At 39.8% G+C, this 25,112-nt stretch overlaps 1 protein-coding gene across 2 annotated transcripts in view; it reads left to right on the top strand.

Moving 5' to 3' along the window:
* The first annotated feature begins 9,073 nt into the window (after positions 1-9,073).
* LOC127416909 (Golgi integral membrane protein 4-like) overlaps positions 9,074-25,112 on the top strand; it is a 41,310-nt gene continuing 25,271 nt past the window's right edge. The window contains exon 1 of one of the 2 annotated variants that reach the window (XM_051656507.1): positions 9,074-9,850. In XM_051656507.1, coding sequence (XP_051512467.1) covers positions 9,574-9,850 — 277 coding nt within the window. In that variant the 5' untranslated portion in view covers positions 9,074-9,573. The remainder of the gene's footprint in view (positions 9,851-25,112) is intronic. The other variant, XM_051656508.1, reaches the window with a different exon arrangement.

Below are 25,112 nucleotides of genomic sequence, written 5' to 3'. Positions count from 1 at the left end.
AAGGGTGGTGCGAACTGCCAGACACATCATCGGGGGTGAGCTTCCCTCCCTCCAGGAAATATATACAAGGCGGTGTGTGAAAAAAGCTCAGAGGATCATCAGAGACTCCAGCCACCTGAGCCATGGGCTGTTCTCACTGCTACCATCAGGTAGGCGGTATCGCAGCATCAGGACCCGCACCAGCCGACTCCATGATAGCTTCTTCCCCCAAGCAATCAGACTTCTGAACTCTTGATCTCCCACGATCAAATACATCAGCACTGCACTTTATTACTCTTACTCTTATATCTCACACCGGACTATCATAAATTATATTATTATTATATTATATTCTCTCTTAACAACTTACTATCAACCGACAGCCTGAATGTCAATACAGTACAATACTGTACATTCTATATATACTATATATACTTTTTTATATATTTTTGTTTTTTATTTTTATTGAATAATGTGTATCTATATAGTGTGTATTGTATACTGTACAGTGTTTGTTATTATTTGTATATTGTTGAGTGTAATTATGTGTATAACAGATGTTTAAATTGTGCTGTGTTAATTTGATGTTATTGTAAATTGGTATATGTCTCATCACTGTCACGACTGCTATATTGATCGGAACTGCACCCAAGAATTTCACACACCATTGCACTTGTGTATATGGCTGTGTGACAACAAAGTGATTTGATTTGATTTGATATTATCAGGAATCATGGAATAAGTTTCCTCTGTTATGCCGACAATACCCAACTTTATATTTCTTCGAAACCCAATGAAATTTCACAATTCTTCAAATTAGCAGAGTGTATCAATGAAATCAAAGATTGGATGGCCAGAAATTTCCTTCTACTCAATTCAGACAAAACAGGGGTACTATTTATTGCACCAAAAACCTCTAAAAATAAGCCGCTAAAATATAAAATGACTATTGATGGATGTACTGTTACATCGTCTTCTACAGCGAAGAACTTAGGTATTATATTTGATTCCAATCTGTCCTTTGAAAATCAAATTTCCAATGTTTGTAGAGCAGTTCTTCCACCTCAGAAATATTGCTAAGTTACTCACATGCTCTCTGTTGCTGATGCCGAAAAATGAATTCATGCGTTCATTACCTCAAGATTAGATTATTGTAATAAATTACTGGGAGGATGTCCAGCAAGTTCAATACATAAACTTCAATTGGTTCAAAATGCAGCAGCCAGAGTGCTGACTACAACCAAGAAATATGATCATATTAGCCCAATTTTATCTTCGTTACATTGACTACCAGTTACATTTCGTAGTAATTTAAAAATTTTGTTAACTACGTACAAAGCTTTGAATGGTCTAGCCCCGCAATACTTAAGTGACCTTCTACCACGCTATATTCCATCATGTTCATTATGATCGCAAAATTCTGGCCTGTTAATAGTTCCTAGAATATCAAAATCCACAAAAGGAGGTAGATCCTTTTCTTATTTGGCTCCTACACTATGGAATAGTCTCCCTAACAATGTTCGGGATGCAGACACACTCACTGAGTTTAAGTTTAGACTAAAGACACATCTATTTAGCCAGGCATACACCTATACACCTTATCCATCAACTCACAATAAGGCTGCTTTAGTTAGGTCTCTCGGAACCAGAAACATTTATCGTGATCTACAGTATAACTCTGCAAAAAGTTGAATGGCATCTACGCTAATATTATTCAATTTGTTTCCCTTTCTCAACCTCGGGATTCATATCCGTGCTGAGATGCTGCATAGTGGCACTGCTTCCGGATATCACATTGTATAGTCCACTAGGACTAATACAAAGCGTTATCTGCATGCTGACCGCTCTAATGGCCCGACGAGGTCTATGCCAATTCTCTCGAAGGGGACCTTGATCAGTGGAAGGGGGCGCAATGTTGCTTTTGTGGTGGCCGGTGGATTCACCAGCTGACATTTGCGGCATGCCGCACACCACCTGCGAACATCGCTGCCAATGCCCGGCCAATAAAAATGGCCAATTAGTCAGTTCAGTGTTTTCCTTTCCCCTAAGTGACCCACCATCGGATTATAATGAGCCGCCTGGAACACCATTTCCTGGCGGCTCCACGGTATTAAGAGCTGGGTTGTATCTTCCTTTGTTTGAGTGTCCTGCGTCACTCTATACAACCGCTCGTTTATAACTGCGAAATAGGGATATGAGAGTGCGACATTCGGCCGGAGATTTTGACCATCGATCACTCTCACTTGGTCGAAGGCGTGCTTGAGGGATTCATCTCACGACTGCTCCAAAGGGAAATCCCCTGAGGATGGGGAAGGCTGCAGCCTCTCCTCCCCTCACGTCATCCTGACGTGGAGCTGATGAAGACAGCCCCGGCTCCGCCTCCCCTGCCAGAGCATCGCACATTTCACATTTCGTCGCTTTTGTGCAGGACCCATCCGCATATATTCCCTTTAATACAATGGGTCGGATCCCCACAGCTCCAGCAGACCGGCCCAGACACCATGCCCGCACCTGCGTTGGCGGTCACCTCAACCTGAGGGGGAGAGCAGCAGGGCACTGTAGATGCTGGGGGAGGTGCAAACCCCCACACACGAGGTACTGGCTTCGGTGGTGGGACTCCTCACCTCTGTGGGGCAGGAACGGGCTCTGGGTAGAGAGCAGAGTGAGAGAGAAGAGGGGAGGGGGAAGAGAATGGGGAAAACACAGTGGGAGGGGAGAGAGAGTGGGAGGGCTCTTCTTCTGTTGGGTATGCCACCATATGGTCCTCCACCAATTGGACAGCCTCCTCCAGCAATGCCAGGCGGTGGCCCTGGACCCATTCCACCATTCCTCGCGGTAGCCGATGGACTAGCTGCTCCAGTACCACCTGATCGATCACTCCCTCGATGTCACGATCCCCTGCCAGCAGCCATCTCTGGCAGGCATCTCGGTCCTCTCCAACTTCATGCCACGGAAGAGCTGGCGAATCTGCTCCGGACTTTGGCCAACCCGCTGCAGGATGGACTTCTTCAGGTTCTTGTAAGCCAGGAGACTAGCTGCCAGCAGTTGTTGAGCTGCGAGCTGGGTTTCCCTGGACAGCAACGGGATGAGCCTGGCCGCCCACTGGCCACACGGCCAGCCCCAGATCTTGGCAGTATGCTCAAAGAGGTCTATGAATGTCTCTGGATCATCTGCCGCCCCCATCTTCTGGAGCGTGGGCGGTGGCATGGGGGATGTGGTGTCCAGGGTCGTGGCCGGAGCTTTCTCCTGGCTGAGGAGGCTCCGGATTGCATGCCTGTCCTCTGCTTGAGCTCGTAGAATCTCGAAGAAACGACGATCCTGATCTTGTCTCAGCTCAAGCATGGATTGTTGGTGGGACTGGTGTAGGCCAGCGAGGGACTTGAGGATTTCTGCCAACGGGGGGGACTCCATGGGGCGTACTTCCTCCAACTTGATTGTTCCCAGGTTTCAGCACCAGTGTAAGGGAAGTCACACAGAATGAGGGAAGGAGGACACTGGGACAGGATTTTTCAGGTCTCAGGTGAGCTTTTAATCACAAATTTTGGGGTAACACAGTCACAACTGTCTCAGTAACTTCTTCAGCTTCACAAACTCTTTAGCGTCACAGGCTCCTAGTCACAGCCTCTTAATCATCACAAAGTCTTTATCACAACTCTTTAACATCACAACTCAGTAGCTTCACCATGAGACTCTCGTGCCAGGCTCTCTCTCCCTCTCTGCTGGTGGCGTGGCCGCTTATATGCCGCTCTCCTCATGCTCATTAGAATTAGAGACAGGTGTTAGGCATAATCTAGCTCAGGTGTAAGCGCCCGTACCGCTTCCTAGCTCTCTGGACGGACGCTCGACCACGCCCCCACTGCCACATCCCCATAATTCAAATCGCTTAAAAAACATAATAAATTATGTTTTATTGAAAATGTAAAAATGCAGAAAGTTTTTTGTGAGGGTTAGGTTTAGGGTTAGGGGATAGAATCTCTCGTTTGTACAGTATAAATATCATTATGTCTATGGAGAGTCCTCATAATGATAGCTGCACCAACATGTGTGTGTGTGTGTCAGCATTTTCATTGTGCAAAAAAAAAAAAAAAAAAAAAAAAACATATTTTGAAATCAAGCATGTAACAGTTTCTTACACAGGTGCAAAGTATGTAGAACAAGGATTTCAAGCAATGTGTTTGAATCCTTGACCTTTATTATTGTTCCCACTCTCACCAAACTTCAGACAACAATGTGCATGTATTTGTTTGATCACAATTAGATTTGGAAATGTGTTAAACAAAAAGACACAAATTTACATGACTGGTTTTGATGATGACTCAATTTAATTCATAATTATACATTTACATTTCATTTTATAGAATTATTCTCACAAATTAAGACATGTTATCTTCAGTGCTCTTTTAGCCTTTAAAACATATATTTATATTGTAAACATTCATCCTTAGTATTAGGGCAACTACGCAATCTTTTAGATTTAAAATGTATTTAATTATTTAATCATAGTTCAAGTGCTAAAACTGATGAAATTACAAAATGAATGGTTATTCTTAAATCTCAGCAGTGTGCAGGACTTGGGCAACCAATAATCCTCTCTGCAGTCCGAACTGTCCTTTTTAGTCTTCTGATGTCTGAATTCATAGCTGAACCAAACCCGACAGTTATTGAAGTGCAGAGGACGGACTCAATGACTGCTGTGTAAAACTGTATCAGCAGCGCCTGTGGCAGGTTGAATTTCTTCAGCTGGCGAAGGAAGTACAACCTCTGCTGGACCTTTTTCACAATGGAGTCAGTGTGGGTCTCCCACTTCAGGTCCTTTGAGATGGTAGTGCCCAAGAATCTGAATGACTCCACTGCTGCCACAGTGCTGTTTAGAATGGTGAGGGGGGTCAATGTTGGGGTGTTTCTCCTGTCCAATGATCTCCACCGTTTTGAGCGTGTTCAGCTCAAGGTTGTTTTGATTGCACCAGACAGCCAGCTGTTCAACCTCCCTTCTGTATGCAGACTCATTATCATCTCGGATGAGGCTGATGACTGTGGTGTCATCTGCAAACTTCAGGATCTTGACAGAGGGGTCCTTGGCGATGCAGTCATTGGTGTAGAGGGAGAAGAGTAGTGGGGAGAGCACACATCCCTGGGGGGCACCTGTGCTGATTGTACAGGTGCTAGAAGTGAGTTTCCCCTGTCTCACAAGCTGCTGCCTGTCCGTCAGAAAGCTGGTAATCCACTGACAGATAGACATGGGAACAGAGAGTTGGTGTCATTTATTCTGGAGTATAGCTGGGATGATGGTGTTGAAAGCTGAACTGAATTCCACAAAAAGGATCCTTGCATATGTCCCTGGTCTGTCCAGATGTTGCAGGATATGATGCAATCCTATGTTGACTGCATCATCCACAGACCTGTTTGCTCGATAAGCAAATTGAAGGGGATCTTGAAAGGGTCCAGTGATGTTCTTCAGGTGGGCCAACACCAGTCTCTCAAATGATTTCATGACCACAGACGTCAGGGCGACAGGTCTGTAGTCATTAAGTCCTGTGATTTTTGGTTTCTTTGGGACAGGAATAATGATTGAGCATTTGAAGCAGCATGGGACTTCACACTGCTCCAGTGATCTATTGAAGATCTGTGTGAAGATGGGGGCCAGCTGGTTAGCACAGGATCAAAGACACGCTGGTGAGACGCCATCTGGGCGTCTCCTGAAGCCTTCCTCATCTTTTGTTTTCCGAAAGACGCGGCTCACATCATCTTCACAGATCTTAAGTACAGGTTGAGTAGCAGGAGGGGGGAGGAGGGGGGTTGCAGGAGGTGTTGGTGTTTGTGTGAAGTGAAAGTCAGAGTGGGTGTGGGGTGTGAGATTGGACCTTTCAAATCTGCAGTAGAACACATTCAGGTCGTCAGCCAGTTCCCTACAGGGTTGAGGGTAGGAGTCCTGTAATTTGTGAGTTGTTTCATGCCACTCCACACTGATGCAGTGTCGTTAGCTGAAAACTTGTTTTTCAGCTTCTCAGAGTATCTCCTTTTAGCCACACTGATTTTCCTGTTCAGTGTGTTCCTGGTTTGATTGTACAAGACTTTACCCCCACCCCTGTAAGCATCCTCTTTGGCCTGACGAAGCTGCCTGAGCTCTGCTGTAAACCACGGTTTGTCATTGTTGAACTTTAAATAAGTCCTAGTAGGAATGCACATATCCTCACAGAAACTGATATATGATGTAACAGTATCTGTGAGCTCGTCCAGGTCTGTGGCTGCAGACTCAAAAACACTCCAATCAGTGCAGTCAAAGCAGGCTTGTAGTTCCAACTCTGCTTAATTGGTTCATCTCTTTACAGTCCTTACTACTGGCTTGGTTGATTTTAATTTCTGCCTATAAGTTGGAAGAAGATGAACCAGAGAGTGATCAGAGAGTCCCAAAGCTGCTCTAGGAACAGAGCGATATGCATCCTTTATTGTTGTGTAACAATGATCCAGTATGTTCCTGTCTCTGGTGGGGCATGTGATGTTCTGTTTGTATTTGGGCAGTTCATGTGTGAGATTTGCTTTGTTAAAATCCCCAAGAATAATAATAACTGAGTCTGGGGTTTTGTTGTTCCATGTCTGTGATCTGATCAGCCAGCTGTTGCACGCTGTGTTTAAACACGTGTTTGGCGCGATGTACACACTCACCAGAATAAATGAGGAAAACTCCAGTGGCGAGTAGAAAGGCTTACAGTTAATAAAGAGCACTTCCAAATTAGGAGAGCACATCCTCTTTAACGTTGTTACATCTGTACACCAACTTTCACTGATATAAAAGCATGTTCCACCGCCTCTCCTTTTCCCCGTTAACTCCGTGATGCGATCCGCTCTGAACAGCTGAAAGCCCGGCAGATGTAACGCGCTGTCCGGAATGGCTTCACTCAGCCAGGTTTCTGTGAAGCACAAGGCAGCAGAAGTTGAAAAGTCCTTGTTTGTGAGGGTGAGGAGATGTAGTACGTCCGTTTTGTTAGGAAGAGAGCGGAGATTCGCTAAGTGAATGCTGTTTGAAATCTGCGCCGACGGAGTTTGACCGGCGCACCGGCTCGTCTCCCTCGCCTGCATCTCCTGAACAACAAAGCTGCGCCTCCAACTAAAATGTCTACCAAAACTTCTGAATATTCAAAAACCGGGAAAGGTTTGTCTGGTACATGCTGTCGAATGTTCAGCAGTTCATCTCTGTTAAAACTGACTGGAAAAAGATTACTAAACACAAAAACAAACAAAAACAACAAAAGAACTGAGGAGCTCCACCCCGAGGCAGCCATCCGTGGCGCCATCATGATGATATTGTGTATGAAATGATGATGAAATGCAGTATTTGTAAAGATATTATCAGTGCATTGAGGGATTTAACCTCTTGTGTACCTGAAATCAAATTTGCTTTTTCACATCCTACTTCATTACTGGATTTGTTAATAAAAGAAACATGGACACCTAATATTTATAAAAATGTATATTACGTAAAGGAGCAATATGTAACATTGACATCAAGCGTTTAAAATGGGTACTGCAGTCCAAATTCAAAATATTGGAGAGTTGTCTCCCCCACCCCCTCCTCCACAGACTGGAAGCTCATGCGGGTTGCCAGGTTGAGGACACGCAACAGGAACGAGCAAACTGACAATGGCAAGCGACGAGTATTACACTGTAAGTTGATCAGCTAATGTATACGTTTGCAATGTTTTTATTGTTTTCAAATTATAAACCAGCTCATGTGAATTTTTTATAACTCTGTCAATGTTAGCTAGATGTATTGCTGGCTTCCAAGGCTGCAGCACGCTGTGTTTGCCTGCTAACTTGTTTCAAATCTGGCAACCCAGGGTGTTGAAATACTATTGGGAAATGGGCAGTGGGCGGGATCACACAGGCCAAAACTCAAACAGAAATTCCGGCCCGGAACGGACATTTCAAAGTAGAATATACTGGCTGTAGCATTGTTTTCGGAGAAGCCAGTATTTCAGCTTAGCTTGTTTCCTTAATCTCTGATAACATATTATGATAATTTTATGCTTTAGTACAGTAAATATATTATATATTGCTCCTTTAATCCTGAATACTGAAACAATGTAAAATAGTCATCATTTTTATTTGTATAGCGCCTTTCACAACACACATTGTTTCAAAGCAGCTTTACAGAAAATCATGCATTAACAGAAAATGAAACTGTAATATTCATAATGTTTTAAAGTCATCATTGTGTAGTTTGATAAAATACAATAGTGAATTGTGTTTAAAAAAAAGTAAATAAAAATTGTATTTAGAAACCCAGTGAGCAAGCCGAAGGCAACAACAACAACAGCAGCAACAACTATAATAATTCAATATGAATATTAAAATTAGAGAATATAAATTTTTACAATACAATAACAATCAGCAAAAAAAAAACAAAAAAAAAGTGAAATTGTCACTGTAAATATGGATAACTAACCAATTAAAGAAAAAACAATAACAAATACTAGATGAGTAGTAGAGAAATTTACATTTTCCTTCAGAGACTTCAGAGATTATGTATTTTCTTTTTTCTTAAATGTGTTTGACATTCAATATGCATTTTCCCCCCACCAAAACTGTTGTTGTGATATAGTGTCAGCTACTTTTATGTGTATTTTGTTTAAATACAAAAAGTTATTATTTACTGTAAACAAACAGTACAATTCTGCTACACTGGTATCTTGTTTGTTATATTATTTTAATTGTTTTGCAATAAATAAAAAAATCTGCTACACTGAGTCTCTGAGGGTTAAAGTGAGGAAAGATGGGAAAAAAAAGAAAGAGAAAGAAAGATGTAATGTAAATCAAATATAGTAAATCATACATCAACTAGGGTTGATGTATAACCGTTAAACTATTATTGTGTTCTTAATGATTTTTTTATTGACATGAGTCATATATTATTCAAAGTGTTTCATGTATTTTAAGAATCATTCTATTAATAATAATAATAATAATAATAATAATAATAATAATAAAACAGGATGACTGTTAAAAAAAAAAATAACATACTTTAAAAACATAATGTAAATTTTGCTAAGAAAATAAATATAATTTAGCTACAACAAAGCCGGCAATTTTTTAAAGGGGTCTGTTTTAAAATACCCAAAGATAATATTTTTAAAAATGCACTGAACTGTTTTGCAAGACATTATTTGCAATTTAAAATCCTCTCAAGAGCTGCTAAGTACACGACCTTCCCATCAGAACCTCCCTTTGATTGACACGAATCTCGACCAATCGTAACAAGCGAGTGTTTGTGAGGGGCGGGACTTCCTTCACCTTTAACGGGGGATGATTTTTCGGCAGCTCTAAGTGACACGTAACGAAAGGTGCGATTAGGCCTCGCTAAAACTTCACATTAATTATATTAACGAGTTAAAAAGATTACTTTTCATTATGTAACACGCTACAAAGCTTTTACCGAGCAAGAAGACCGAATACAAGCGAATTCTTTCCTGTTTTTCATCCCTTTTGACTGTCTGTGGGAACTTTGCAACAACTTGAGACCTTTTCCAAAGGCATTTGTTTTCTTCGGAAAATGCTCGCATATACTCTTCATGCATCTGACCAGAAGTAAACATTTTCATGAGGAATTTCGGAGTGGTTTCGGTACTGCGGAGTGAAAAGGAAATTCCCCTTAGGAAAGTTTCTGTGGAATCCAGGAGAGGAGCGACCATGGGCAACGGCGTGTGTTCCAGGAAGCAAAAGAAGATTTTCCAGTCTCTTCTACTGGTCACGGTGGTCTTTGGGATGATCTACGGTGGGATGGTGTCTTATGAGATGCATAAAGAGCTGAAGAGGACAGAAGCGATGGCTCTGAATTATCAGCAGCATCAGGAGTCCCTCTCTGCGCAGCTCCAAGGTAAAAACACACATCTGCTGCTAGTCATTGTGGCCATCATGACGTCACACACCATGGCAAAACATTGAGTGATTCTTATGATGGTGCTTGGGGTGGTGTGGCTAAGTAGTTAAAGATGTGGGCTGCTATTCAAAAGGTTATGGGTTCAAACCACAAAACAGTAGGCTGTCACAAAATGATGCATATAAGACCGATATTTCCACTGTATATTAGCGGATATCTCTTATTGCATGTTTGTACAATAGAATAGAATGGGGGTGGTATAACCTTGTAAGGTTGTAGGTTCAAACCACATTACAGGATGTCACATAACAATGCACAAATGTCATCAAGTATAAAACAGGTATTTCCACTGTATATTTTCCGACATGTTGACTGACTATATCAGTGTTTCGAAGAATAGATTAAAACTGGGGTGTCAAACTAAATTTCAGCCTGGGCCACATCAGGGTATATTTGTGCCCTCAAAGGGCCCGTTGAAAATGTGGCACCAGCACCTGCTTTGGTAGCACCCATGCAAATAATATTACATGTTATGTGCATTGAAATGCACATTTGACAGTACAGCATTGATTTTGAGTTTGGGATGCAGATGAACAGTATGATATTAACAACAGTAACATTTGTGGAAAAAAATGAACACCTTATTTTTATATGGCTAAACTGAAATATTCTGACATTGTGAATAAGTTGGTTCTTCTTTACAGATTCCTTTCATCAGGCTCCTACTGATTAAACTACAGTCATGTCTTGGAATTTCTGAAGCAAACAAAACAACTTACATTTTCACAACAGTCAGAGAGTATTACAAGTGTACAGATTTTACACAGATTGAAAACTGATAGCTTGGTCCATAATTATGGATAGTTCTTCCATAGTATCCATAGTTTTAACAATGATATTTGTAATAGTTCATGGTAACCATGTAAAACCATGCATGACTCCTCACTACCATGGTTAGCAACTATGTTTCTATGTAAAGAACTATGGCATTTTAAAGTTTTTCTGCCAAAAACTTCCATAGGTAATACAGTACAGTTAGTGTTACTACAGTAAATCCATGGTAAAGTTTTGTAAGCATTGTGATCTGAGAATTGAAAAGCCTTCTAATTTATGTTTTCTTTGTCAGTGCCGTTTAGAAGGTGGGGCTGTTTATTTTAAACTATAGTTTTATCACCGAGACATACAGTAAAGTTTTGCAACAGACAATTCAGTGCTGAATTCAATCGGGTTTGACACATCTCACTGGTTCACAAGCGCATTTAAAATAGTCTGTTCGTTTGAGACCAGTCCGCGAATTACCGCACCTGCTCTGCCCTCGTGCTGCTATGAATAAGCCGAGTTGATAATTGACCCGTGTAGCGCTGTTTCAGTCCGCTTTTGAAGCGAGCAAAACATAGGAGGTAAGCGCTAACTGATTGTTTAGTGAAACGTTGCGATCCCCTGCCATCCTACGTTTCAGAAATGAGCTCATGGGCCACATGAAATTAAGCGAGTTTGACACATGTTGTTACACTGTGACGTCACTGTGAGTAAGTGCGTGTATTTGTGTGTGTATGTGGTGGGGTCTCTTTCGCAGTGTAGAAAGTGCACAGCTAACGGGCTGGCAAGCGTTATGTTGCGTCAAGTATATTAAATGAACCATGTGAAATCCCAAGAGCGGAACTCATTATTCAGCAGTGGCGCAGTGCCGCTGCAAAATGCATATGGGGGAAACACTGATATATTGACTATATCCTATATTGACTAACATTTCTAACTAAGTCTGTGTCTGAAGGTTTCTTAGCCATTTACTGTTCTATTCTAATTGTGGGGTTGGTATACCCTAGCGATGAAAGATCTAGGCTGGTATCCACACAACCAAAAGGTTAAAGGCGATGTTGGGTGTAATCTAATTGCAAAGTTTTTTTGTACAAAAAAGTGGTGTAGTGCATGTCAGGATCAGAGTGTAGGGAATGAGAGTCTTGGGACCCAAATGCAGAGTAAACAATACGGGGTTTATTTTGTACAATAAAAAGGGTAAAAACAAACAAACTCCCATGAGGGGGAGAAAACAAACTACCCAAACGGTATCCAGGTTGAGGCAGAGGGTAATGGGGAAACAGGACCGACCGGACCGACAGAATGAGGGAAGGTAATCCACACCAACTGGAACAAGACCGACTGAACACACAAGACTGGAAACAAGATGAACTGGCACTGGACAGCAAACACGAGGCTAAAATAGGGAGAGAAATCAAGTGGGTTAACGGGACAGGTGAGGCATATGAACTAATAATAAGCAAACAAGGAGGCGGGGTATGACGTAAAACAGAGAGACACACGGCGGTACAGAAATAAAACAAAGCCATGTGCTCTCTCAAGAGAGCAAAACACCCAAATGGCATGAGCGCACATCGCCAAGACAATAAGGCAATATACAGCCATGCTAACCGACAAACAAGACGAGAGAATGCGTAACAACGCCAAACAAAGCGACGCCACGCATTCTCACACTAGACGAAACCTGAGCGTACATCGCGAGGCAAGCGCCACACGATGCACGCAACAGGCGACAAAAACAAGACAGGACACCTGTGCGAGAGTTTGGCCACACGCAAACCTGAAATCTCAGACCGAAGTGACCGAACCTCAGCACAGCGTGAAGACAGCTCACGACCCGGGCGCGCAGCACAACGTGAGCGCGACGCGAGGCACACCCATGTTTGCGAGAGACAGACATAAACTATTGATGTGAGTGCATGCTGCCAAGATGACATAAGCAGGATTCACCCACATCAATAACAGACAGACATGGATCATGAGTGTCCGGATCCCGACACAGACCGAAACCGAATCAGACAGGAAGTCAGGACCCAGACACCATACTCGAAATGAAACAAGACAGACTGAAGAGCGCACAGCAGGGAATACAACCGAAACAGTGCGCTCACACAAAGATAGACAACGAAACACAAGACAGACATGGGACGATGATGCCACGGTCCTGTTAGACCAAAACCTAGATTAAATGAGTGACAGGACCGTGACAGCACATTACATTTCAAACTCTTGTAATAAGGTTATAGTAACTAACTTTCATATTACTATTCATAACCTGAGTTACACACATTTAAAATAATATAATATACTGTTTGTAGGTACATTTACCAAATTAATTACATTAATATGTAAATCTGTTTGCATTTTTGTGACAGCTGAAGGGCGTACGCCCTCTAACGAGTCAATGATCAAGGAGGAAAATAGACATTATTTTGAATTTGTTGAGCAAATGCTTTTCTGTGAAAAGTGTTTTAGAAAATATAACCAGTGTATAACAGCAATAATTAAGTAACAAAATTCTAAGCTTGTTTTTGGACATGTCGCTTACGTAAAAAAATATGGATTGTAATTTGCCCCTCAAAAAAAAAAGGTGTTTAATGTAAATTCTGTTAATCAAAATCAATAATCGTGATTACAATATCAAGGGAATCAATCGACAATTAAGATTTTTGTCATAATCGTGCAGCCCTAATAACACTATCAGCATTGATTAATCGGAAAACCAATATATCTACCTCTAGTTTACTGTATTTCATGTATGAGTAACTCCCAGTTGAAAAGATCCATGAGGCAACTGTGGACTTCAAAGTTTAGTTAGATCTTGGCTGAATAGGTTCTTAGGCATCTAAACTATCTTAACCCACATAATTACAGTGTAGTATGTTTTGTTTAGATTGAGTGCCTCAACTTTAGCACAGTGAACGCATCAGTTCAGTAAAACAGGTCTTGTCAAGTGACAGCTCATTTCAATAAAGCAGTGAGATTCTTTTTTTGTTCTCTAAAGTAAGCAGTCTAATCTAAAGGACCTATACATATTCTGTTGCATATATATTTATATACACCGGTGGCCAAAAGTTTGGAATAATGTACAGATTTTGCTCTTATGGAAAGAAATTGGCACTTTTATTTAGCAAAGTGGCATTCAACTGATCACAACATATAGTCAGGACTTTAATAACGTGAAAAATTACTATTACAATTTGAATTTTTCTTTTTAGAACTTCTTAAACTACTTCAAAGAGTTCTCATCAAAAAATCCTCCACGTGCAGCAACGACAGCTTTGCAGATCCTTGTTATTCTAGCTGTCAGTTTGTCCAGATACTCAGGTGACATTTCACCCCACACTTCCTGTAGCACTTGCCATAGATGTGACTGTTTTGTCTTTGCAATTCTTCCCATAAGGCCTGCACCCCTGAGTCTTCTCTTTACTGTTGTACATGAAACTGGTGTTGAGCGGGTAGAATTCAATGAAGCTGTCAGCTGAGGACATGTGAGGACGTCTATTTCTCAAACTAGAGACTCTGATGTACTTATCCTCTTGTTTAGTTGTACATCTGGTCTTCCACATCTCTTTCTGTCCTTGGTAGAGCCAGTTGTTTTTTGTCTTTGAAGACTGTAGTAGAGCCCGACCGATACCGATTTTAGAGAGGGAAAATTCACTGATTACCAATATGGTGACCAACATAGCTAATTTTTGGAATGAAAGCAGACCTTTTCTATGTGGATTGTGCACTGATTTTGAACTGATATGACTATGCAAAGGTACTCAGAAGGCTGCTTTCTTAAATATTTTTATCAAAGAACATTTGACATTATTATTATACATTGTCAACAAATTCTAGAAATGTAAATGAAATAAAACACTGAGAAAATAAAGAATAAATAAAAATACAATAAATAGCTTAATAAACATCAGTACTGTATGTTTAGTATAAGTCAGTTGCTGACCATTTAAATAAAAAAATAAATAAAATAAAAATCAGTTCTGTATGTTTAGTATCAGCCAATTGCTGACCATTTAAATAAAGAATAAATAAAAATACAATAAATAACTAAATAAAAATCAGTACTGTATGTTTAGTATGTCAATTGCCCACCATTAAAATAAAGAATAAATAAAAATAAAATAAATATCTTAATTAACATCAGTACTGAATGTTTAGTATAAGTCAATTGCTGACCATTTAAATAAATAATAAATAAAAATACAATAAATAGCTAAATAAACATCAGTACTGTATGTTTAGTATCAGTCAATGGCTGACCATTAAAATAAAGAATAAATAAAAATACAATAAATAGCTAAATAAACATCAGGGGCCAGTTGCACCAGATATACGTATGTTACAACTTAGCCTAGTTGTGGTGTAAATGGGCACTAAGCGTTGTCAAAATTTACACTCTACTAAATATTTGAGCGTTGCACCATTACATTTATGTAGGACATATCCCTGCATATAAACTAAATATATACAGAAGACTCCGACCAGGAGTAATGGATGGAATAAAAAGCAGACTCATTTAATGACATCAATGAGCTCATGTTTTGGTTTACAGGCTTCAGTCCTTTCAACATACAGTATGATGTTGACATTTACACTCTTTTACATTTACCAGAGAGAAAAAAAAAAACTTTTAAGCGGCTCTTCAGCATGAAACCGATCTAACGATGCCATTTTTAGGGTGCGTCGCCCGGTGTCAAGTTTCAAAACATTCAAAATATATATAAAGGATATTAAAATAAATAAATGTCTGTTTTTCCAGCCTGTTGTATTAGTATTTATTTATCACCCCTTATTTATTTTAGATACAGTTCCTATATATTATTATTTACACAGGGCAAATATACTATTTATCAAATCTACTTTTATTACATATCCTATTTTAATGTCTGGAAAACCAGACTTCTAGATATTACATTTTTTAAATGCAATGACAGGAATTGTTCGGATGAAGGGGGGTACCAAACTGTAATCCTGAACAAAACAGTCTGGTGAATACATGTTTACACATTAGCTTCCACTTAGCTGACAACAAAGTAGCTGCGAGGTTAGCTAGTTAGCTATAAGCTCGTTGTCACGGAGAGTAAAAGGTGGACTTTATTTACTTTCCAGCATTGTGTCTCACCAACTAGGCAACAGCAACCCACCACTGCACCGTTGTCTGCTGAGCTGCAAAAAGATGCTCTGATGTTTACTTTTCAATCTGCTACATTACTGACTGCACTGACAAACTATAGCTGGCTAACAGCAAACAGATGTGATAAACATGAGGACATGGTTGTCAGGGACAGAGTTAATGTTATATTAGTTATATAAAACGATGAGTTAATTTTTTATTAACTTTCCAGTATATATTTTACAAACTAGTTAGCAATTTAATGAGAAGAGATCACTCAAATCCACACCGTTTAACTCGGCCCTGTCTGCAGAGCCACCGTCAGCTCAGAGTCAGCTCTGTAAACAGTGGAGTCGGAGTGCGCTTTGCTGGACAAACTACACTATGACACCAATTCTAAAGCATTGTTTTCTGCATTATATGTTCTGAAAAAAAAGTTTTCATATCGGTGCATATCGGTAAAATATACGCCAATACCGATATATCGGTGAAAGGCTATATCGGCCGACCGATATATTGGTCGGGCACTGGACTGTAGTGAACACCTTTGTATGAATTCTTCAGTTCTTTCTAGCAATTTCAAGCATTGTATTTTTGAAGGGCTGCCCCCGACCAAAGATTTTCCTAGTCGACTAGTAGGTGTTAGTTTAAGCCATTAGTCGACTAGTTGTCCCATGATATTAATTTAATTACTTAAATATATATTTTTGGGGGGGCATCAGAAAATTGTTTGAGTTCCAGGGCTGAGAAAGAATGTTATAAGTAACATTGCTAACACTTCTACATTACAGAGAAATACTAAATCATAATAATGAGCTTTTAAAATATAAATTTTACAAGCGCACACATGAAGTGAGCCGCAGCGACACCGGCAAAAGCAGTAATGATTCTGAATGTGTCTGAAAAACCAGCAAGGAGACGGTCTGAACATTTTGTTAATTTATAGAGAGAAATGGACATTAGGGTTTTGCCGATAAACGATGATCTCGGGGATCGACGATGGTCAGAGTGATCGCCAGTAGCTGATGTCTTTGACTATGTCAAGATGATATGTCTTGTTTTCCCATTAATGTATTAAATTATTATTATTAGGCTATTATCATTATCAAATTAATATTAAAAATAATTTGCCCCGCGGCACACAGACACGCGCTTGAAGAAACACTTTATTAAATAATTAAGAACAGATGACAGAAAATCATCTATGCACATGTATGACACGCTGTTTGTACGGAGTACGCATTCTCGTGAACACACGCATGTAAAAGGTTCTCACTCTTTCTTTGTTTCTATCTTCAGAATTTTTTTTTGTTGTTTTTTTGTTTTTTGCAAGAACAGTATCGTCTATGAGAGTGCTGCAAATGACCTCAGACATCTCAGCTCAGGAGGTGCTTTGAGTTCAGTTCACTTTATTTCAACAGAGCAGTTCATTGTGACCAACTCTGCAGCCTATAGCCTACATCTGTGATTAAATCATAAAATATTATAGGGGGCCTGGGTAGCTCAGTGGTAAAAGACGCTGGCTACCACCCCTGGAGTTTTAATATAATTGTTGTTATGTCTTCATTTGTGTGAGTAATTTTATATGTATATAATATTATTATTATTATTATGATGATTATTATTGGTTTTTTGATCACTTCATTATTTTAATTGCTTTTTCGTTTCGTTTGGAGTGCAATTTGATTTTAGAAATGTATTTGATTACAGTTTTTCTTTTTTAAATAAAGCAATTTTCATTTTCAATGCAAAATCACTAAAGCAAGAATATTCACCGATCCCTCAGCATGGGGGTTGCCGATGCAATTGGATATTGCAATATATATCGTGAAGGAGGGAACAAAACAAATGTATTCACACACATGACAACGAAATACCCGACTGGTAGAGAATGCACAGATGAAGTAGGTTCTTTGCCAGTGAGATGTTGCCCTTTCACAACAAAAATTACCCCATAGTAGGCTACCACCTAGCATCCAACCAGTGGTAATATCGGTGTTCGTTGGTTTGCCGTGGAGTTTTTTTTTTATTTTTATTTTTTTTGGGACCAACCGACCAATCAAAACTTGGTCGACTAAGACTCTTCTCGTCGACTAATGTTTGGTCGACTATTAGGGAGCAGCCCTAGTATAGACTTCATTCCTCAAAACAATGATTGACTGATGAGTTTCTAGAGAAATCTGTTTCTTTTTTGCCATTTTTGACCTAATATTGACCTTAAGACATGCCAGTCTATTGCATACTGTGGCAACTCAAAAACAAACTCAAAGACAATGTTAAGCTTCATTTAACAAACCAAATGTCTTTCAACTGTGTTTGATATAATGGCAAGTGATTTTCTAGTACCAAATGATCAATTTAGCATGATTACTCAAGGATAAGGTGTTGGAGTGATGGCTGCTGTCTAGATCTGATCAAAAATGAATTTTTTCAAATAGTGATGTTGTTTTTTACATCAGTAATGTCCCAACTTTTGGCCACCAGTGTATATATATTCTTTCTTATTTAAAATATATATATATATTTTTTCCACTGTACATTATTTTATCAGCATAGCAGTTTGAATGAAAAGAGACTTATTTTTGGTATGTTCCCTTTTTGCTATTATAACAGCAAGGACTCCACAAGCTTGTGCTAAACCTGATGGTCCATTTTTATCCCAGCATGTTCTGAGAACATTCCAGAAGTGTTTTGTGCTTCAGTGGAAGCTAGGAAATCTGACCTTTTGTTCTAAGTAATGTTAAATCAAGTGTCACAAATTTGCTTATTTGATTAGTGACCTAGAAATGTTATATATGTTTTCATTATTTGATGTTAATACTTTTCCTTGCTTTAAATTGATAAAAATCCTAAAACTTTCCAGGTTTAACTTTAAATTAGATTTCAAATTCCAGATTTTTGATGTGGTCTCAGACCATTGAGCAACAGTGTAGCCTATATACATCACAGTTTAATTAGTGAAGGATCTTGTTAAGTGCATCAACGTGAAAGTAAGTTCTATGATCATATTGACTGCTGGTCAAGTGTTTCATTGAGAAATCTGCAGAGGTTGCATTTTATTGGATATAAATGCACATTGAGATGCCTGTGCCAACAAAATGAGTCATCAGTATTTTTTTATCTCTTTTCCAAAAGAAAAAGACATTTTAAACGTGTATGCTAAAAGCTTGCTTTGTTTACTTTTTGGATATAGATTGCCTCAACGCTAACAAAAATGGACTAAAAGCCACTGAAGTCCACAATTGATTTCACAAGGTCTTTAAATTTGGGTTACTTTGGTTCTTGTTCAGCCCTCATTCAACTACTTTAGTCAAAACAAATCTGAAGTTAAATGTTAAAGAAGCATTTCTTCTTGAGGTAACTTTATTCAGTTTATTCTAATTTACCTGGAATGATTTTCTCAATGGATTTCACATTTCATTATATAAAGTTGATGAATGGTGACTCTTATTTGAGTGTAGTAGTTCTGACTCTAAACATATTGCACCCTAATCTTTTGAGATAAGATTAATGAGCATTTGGCTTTGTGATTGACTCTGCGTGTAACCACTGCAGTAGCTGCGTTTGAAGGTAATGCAGAACTTTTGTTGGCATCCACCTCTCTTTCAACCTGTGCCTAAAATCACAGTCTTCAATTTTTTTTGTCCATCTGTTCAGAGACGGATGTTTTTCCTTAGCCTTATTCAGCAACCACTGCATGTTCAAGCCACAGAGAGGAAAAATGGCCCTTGTCTTTGGATTTAATGCAAACAAAAACAAAGGAATCTGAATTAAACAGATGACGGTGACAGATTAAACTCTAGTTTATTATTTTGCCATATGGACTTCATTGTATCTCATTCCTTTGAATGTTTGACGTTTCCTAAAAAAGCACATTTGTGTTTAATTATGCAACTTTTGTTTTTGAATTTTGCATTGTTTGAGTTTACTCTGTTTTACATAATGTTTTAGGCATTCACTCATTCATAAGATGAAATGTAATGACACATAGATAAATACTCTATTTATTAGTTGTCCAAGGGAATGCTTGGAGAACGCATTGAAATCGAACTCAATATTCACATACAAAAAATCTTCGTCATACAGAAATCCATCTGGCGAAATTCCAGATTGTGTGGATTTCCATTTAATTGACTGCATATTGCTCTTGGAATTTCAACGTGCAAAGGTACATTTGACTGTGGCTTAAAGGACCGTTAACACTGAATGTGTTTTATGGGCGTCATTGACTGTTGTGCCTTCAGTGACTCATGAGCCCATGAGCGCCATGTTTTCTAGACGCCATACCAGGTAAAAACGAATGTCAACTTTTAAAAGCGGGCCTCGAGACATCTGCATTCTGTATTATGTGTTTTGTCTGGCGCAATATCTCGTTTGGTCTGAACAGCCCCTTACAAAGTCCTCTTGGTTTATGCAGACAAACTAATTTGTTGAACCACAAAAACCAAACAAAAAAAAATCACATGATTGTGTTTGACTTCCTGAGGTCAAACGGTTATATTTTCAGTCATTATTATGCCACTAGAAAGTAGTGAATAACTATAGAAGCTAGGGATGGGCATTTTGGTTATTTTGTCTACTTGAGTACTCGGACTAATCATTGAGTACTCAAGGGTCAATGACATGTTCATAACTGTATATATAATAACATGTCTGACAAACGTCTTTGGCTGCTGCATTGTGTCTTGTTGTTCCAGTGTATCGTCTATTATAGGCTGTTATAAAATAATCTGTTACAAAATGTACAAAAGATTGCATAATCAAAATATAATGCATCATATTTTGTCATTATGTGAAGATTCACTGCCCAACTCAATGAAAGAAGGTGCACGACGCGCATCTGTCTGTTCTTCTTTCAGGTTACTATAGTAATCTTAGTAAGCACGCACCAGTTTTTTTAGTGACTGTCTGAACCGTCCATTTTCAAATCGCGGTTGTCTTAACAGGAGATGCTATAACCTTCGCGTTTTTTAATATGCGTTTTATGTTGAAGTTCAGTTTTGAAGATGCTGCATTCTGTTCCATTTAGCTGCGCTCTGTCTAGCTGTTTGAAACACTCGCCTGCTGTGTGTCTGTGTCCCCAAGTGTTCGCTCCTGTGGGGAAAGCCACGATGCTCCGTATTGTTGTTGCTGTGATGATGCGTGAAGCGTTCTATTCAACACGGAGAGTCTGAATTTCCACCTTTCGATGGGGGGGAAAGTGCAACGGAATGACACTTTATGTTGGACTTTTAACTTGGAAACTCGTGTGGAAATCTTCAACTCCCATTTCGTCGAGATGCAGGTGTGTGTTACATCACGTAAACATGTCGGCGCCCAGGGCAGGGAGGTTTACAGTCAGTGACAAACATTCACTTTTATTAAATAATATCCATTAACGAGTCAAAGTTCTTACATTAAAGGATAATAAAATGTGTTTAGCAAACGTTTTGCAGAGACAGGTGTTTAAAACAATGTTAATTACACTCTCTTTTGATTATCGTAACAATAGAATTGCAGTGTCGTATATCAGTTTGGTTGATATGAGACGTCTCTGTCAATCAATGTACCCCCCCAAAATCACAACGTAATCGGTCAGAGCTGTAGCCTAGCGGGTTGCGCTCATGATATGTGGTGCTGATGCATCGCGGGTGACCGAAGTTCGAGTCCCGCTCGTGAGGTCCTTTCCCAATCCCATTCCCACTCTTCTCCCTCTCATTTCCTGTCACCTCAATAAAAAAATAAAATATCAATCAAAATTTATTTTCAATCAAAAATAAAAAAATCACGACGTAATCAATCTCAAAATTAAAAATAAGCTCCCTCTTTGACATGTTTGTGTTTAGTTGTGAGGTAATTGAATCACTGAATTTCAAATTAAGTGAGAAGTCACAACATTATTGATCACCATCGATCATCGTTTTCATGATCGATCATTGCTACCACGTCCGAGTACCCGAGAACTGGAGTACTCATGCCCATCCTTAATAGAAGCTGTTTTGATTTACTGCTGTAAAGTTATGATTGCTTTACTTCCCCTTCAGTTAGCATAATGAGTACTTGATGTGTCTGCTATGTCATAATACATGTACTGTAATAGGAGCATTCAGGATGAAATGAGAGGGGAGGAGGACAGAACCCTGTAGACCATTACATCATTGGAAGTGGGACAGCTTGCAGTGGTGGACTAGAACAAATACAGGGAGGGAAGTCTCTGTCAGGCTTAATTTCCTGTGGCATTTTAGATTTGGGAGGAGGGTTGTCGAAGCACATTCACTGCTCATGTTACGTTGGAAAGGTCAGTGCACACTGAGAGCAGACAGGTCAACCTTTCTCTCTAATGCCATTAGAGAGACATTAAGAGGATTGGATGTGGCACTCAATGGGTCAGTGGTTCACACAGTGAAGTCTTCATAAATAAGTTCACTTTCTGGCTGTGGTACTGAAAAAGCTTCTGGTTGTCAGCGTATAGGGTTATCTTGATACCGAAATTTCAGTAGGGAATACCAATACCATTAAAATGTCTTGGTTCTCGACATCAATTTGGATACCACAACAAAAATAGGTAATATACAAAAGTTATGAATGTAAATAATAATTTAAAACAATTGCATGTTTTTTTCTCAGGTAAACATTGCTTCATGTTTAAGTAATTATTCAGGTAAACAATTATAACAAAAAACTAAGTATAATGTAAACTGAGGGTGTGTTCACACTTGTAGTTCGGTTCTCTTGGTCCTCTTGGTTCGGACCAAAAAAGAAAATGATACATTTAGTTCTGGTTCGCTTAGCATTCACACTGGCATTTTTAACACCGAACCTAACGATACAAAACAAAAGGCATCAGCAAAAGTCACAACCTGATTGGACAGCTTTGATGACGTTTATTTTGCGACGGAACTTGCCGATCATCCAAAACAATGCTGGCTGCTGGGCGAAATGCGCTTGTTGGATTTATATATGTATATATGGTGGTATTTTTACCAGCTGAGAACAAACGAAGAGCTAATAAAATGTGTAAAGGAGTCAAAACAGTGCCAGGAATTCCTATGCCACAAATGAAGTTTGCACACACAAATGAAGATATGCTGCAAGGACAGCTGACGGCGGTTCCGACGCCTGTACCGAACTGTAATGAGCAACATAGCTCCTAGGATGAGAAGAACCATGTATGCTTGAGGTCAGTATTAGGCCGGGGTTCGACCCGGAGAACCGGCGGGTAGACCAGTAGTTTGGAGCTCAGTCGGTCGGAGGGGCGCAGAGTCAGAGGCCGAGCCCGAGGGAAGGGCGCCCAAGACCCCAAGGCCTACACGGGTCGAGTGAGTGGAGAAATGAACATCTGGTCAACCAGAAAAGACTTAGTCTCAGGAGCGACCGGCAGTCCGACCACTGGTACACCAGCTTAGGCTGGGTTGACCAGTAGCCGAACCGCCGGTCGCTCCTGAGTCTAAGTCATTTTTTTTCTGGTTGACCAGGTGTTCAGTTCTCCACTCACTCGACCCGTGTAGGCCTTGGGGTCTTGGGCGCCCTTCCTGTCATAGCCGACATGCATCACTCACTTCGGCCTAACACACTTCATCTAACACCCCCCACCTCCATAGAACCACCCTAAACCACTTACCTGTCATAGCCGACATGCATCACTCACTTCGGCCTAACACAGTGCATCTAACACCCCCCACCTCCATAGAACCACCCTAAACCACTTACCTGTCATAGCCGACATGCATCACTCACTTCGGACTCAAACAGTGCATCTAACCACCTCCATAGAACCACCCTAAACCACTTACCTGTCTTAGCTGACATGCATCACTCACTTCGGACTCAAACACCCGGGCCTGGGTAGCTCAGTGGTAAAAGACGCTGGCTACCACCCTTGGAGTTCACTAGTTCGCTAGTTCGAATCCTAGGGCATGCTGAGTGACTCCAGCCAGGCCTCTTAAGCAGCCAAATTGGCCAAGTTGCTAAGGAGGTTAGAGTCACATGGGGTAACCTCATCGTGGTCGCTATAATGTGGTTTGTTCTCAGTGGGGCACGTGGTGATTTGAGCGCGGATGCCGCGGTGGAAGGCGTGAAGCCTTCACATGCACTGTGTCTCCGTGGCAACGCGCTCAACAAGCCAGGTGATAAGATGTGCGAGTTGATGGTCTCAGACGCGGAGGCAAATGGGATTCGTCCTCCGCCACCCAGATTGAGGTGAATCACTACGCAACAACGAGGACTAAAGCGCACTGGGAATTGGGCAGATTTATATGGCACTATCATTAAACCCCTGTAAACTTTAATTTTCTCTCGCGCAGAGTAGATCACTATCGCGCTTCAAATGAACATCCGATCCCTCACGCTGAAAAGGTGCGTCTCTCTTCCTCTGCTGGTTTAAATTTCGTTTTGCACAGTTTCAGCCGAACTCATTAAACAACACCTGTGGCTGCTAGTGTGCAGTCATGTTTTAGAGCTCCTTGTAGGGCTGGGCATTAAGATGATATACATCATGGTGACGATATAGTGTCTATCAATAGAGATTTAGCTATATCTTGTATATCGCAATATGTAAATATCCATGTGCACAGTTCACAAAACCCAACACAGATTAGAAAAATGTAATCTGCAAACTGTCGTGCAACGATAATCACTTGTGGTAATACAAAAAAATCTGTTTTACCACCTTAACATGAAGCACGGTAAAGAATATTATAAAGGCAAAAGATGCGCTCCGCATTAATTTCGTCATTTATTTTTGCAAGAAGTATTTATGTATATAGGCTATTTTAAATTGTATTTTCTGCAAGACTTGTTATTTTTGTTTTACTAAAATTTTTTATATTTTCTTTACTTTGCTTTGAAAAGATCTTGAGTTTCTTGAAGAAAGTTTATAATAATATTGTTCAACAACATATCAGACCGAAATGTGGCATAATGTGAAATTGAGTATTAAGGTGAGATTGATTTAAAACTGTGTTTATTTTATTTTATTCTTAACTTTGACTGTTTGTCAAGTTCTGAATAGAGTATTATAAAAGAGGAAGTAGTTTTCATTTAAAAAGTATTTATTTCACTGACTATATTTTCCAAAAATAAGCAATAGACTACAATATGGCTATTTACTATATGATGTAAACTGATTTTTATTGGTTTTCCAGAATTTTTTTTATATATCGTTATTGTGATATAAAATGACTCATGATATACAATTTAGCTCCTTGTGTGCAATGAAGCGATTTCCATTTGTATACCCACGTTACATAGGCTTAGGATGTTGTGCGTATTGGATAGAACAGACGCTAAAATAATGATAAAAAAGCCCCATCTCCACGATGCGCATGGTCACATTTTTGAACC

The sequence above is a fragment of the Myxocyprinus asiaticus genome, chromosome 26 (assembly GCF_019703515.2).
Source record: "Myxocyprinus asiaticus isolate MX2 ecotype Aquarium Trade chromosome 26, UBuf_Myxa_2, whole genome shotgun sequence".
Taxonomy (NCBI): domain Eukaryota; kingdom Metazoa; phylum Chordata; class Actinopteri; order Cypriniformes; family Catostomidae; genus Myxocyprinus; species Myxocyprinus asiaticus.
The sequence above is the reverse complement of the archived record's forward strand: the minus strand, read 5'-3'. Positions and strand labels throughout refer to the sequence as shown.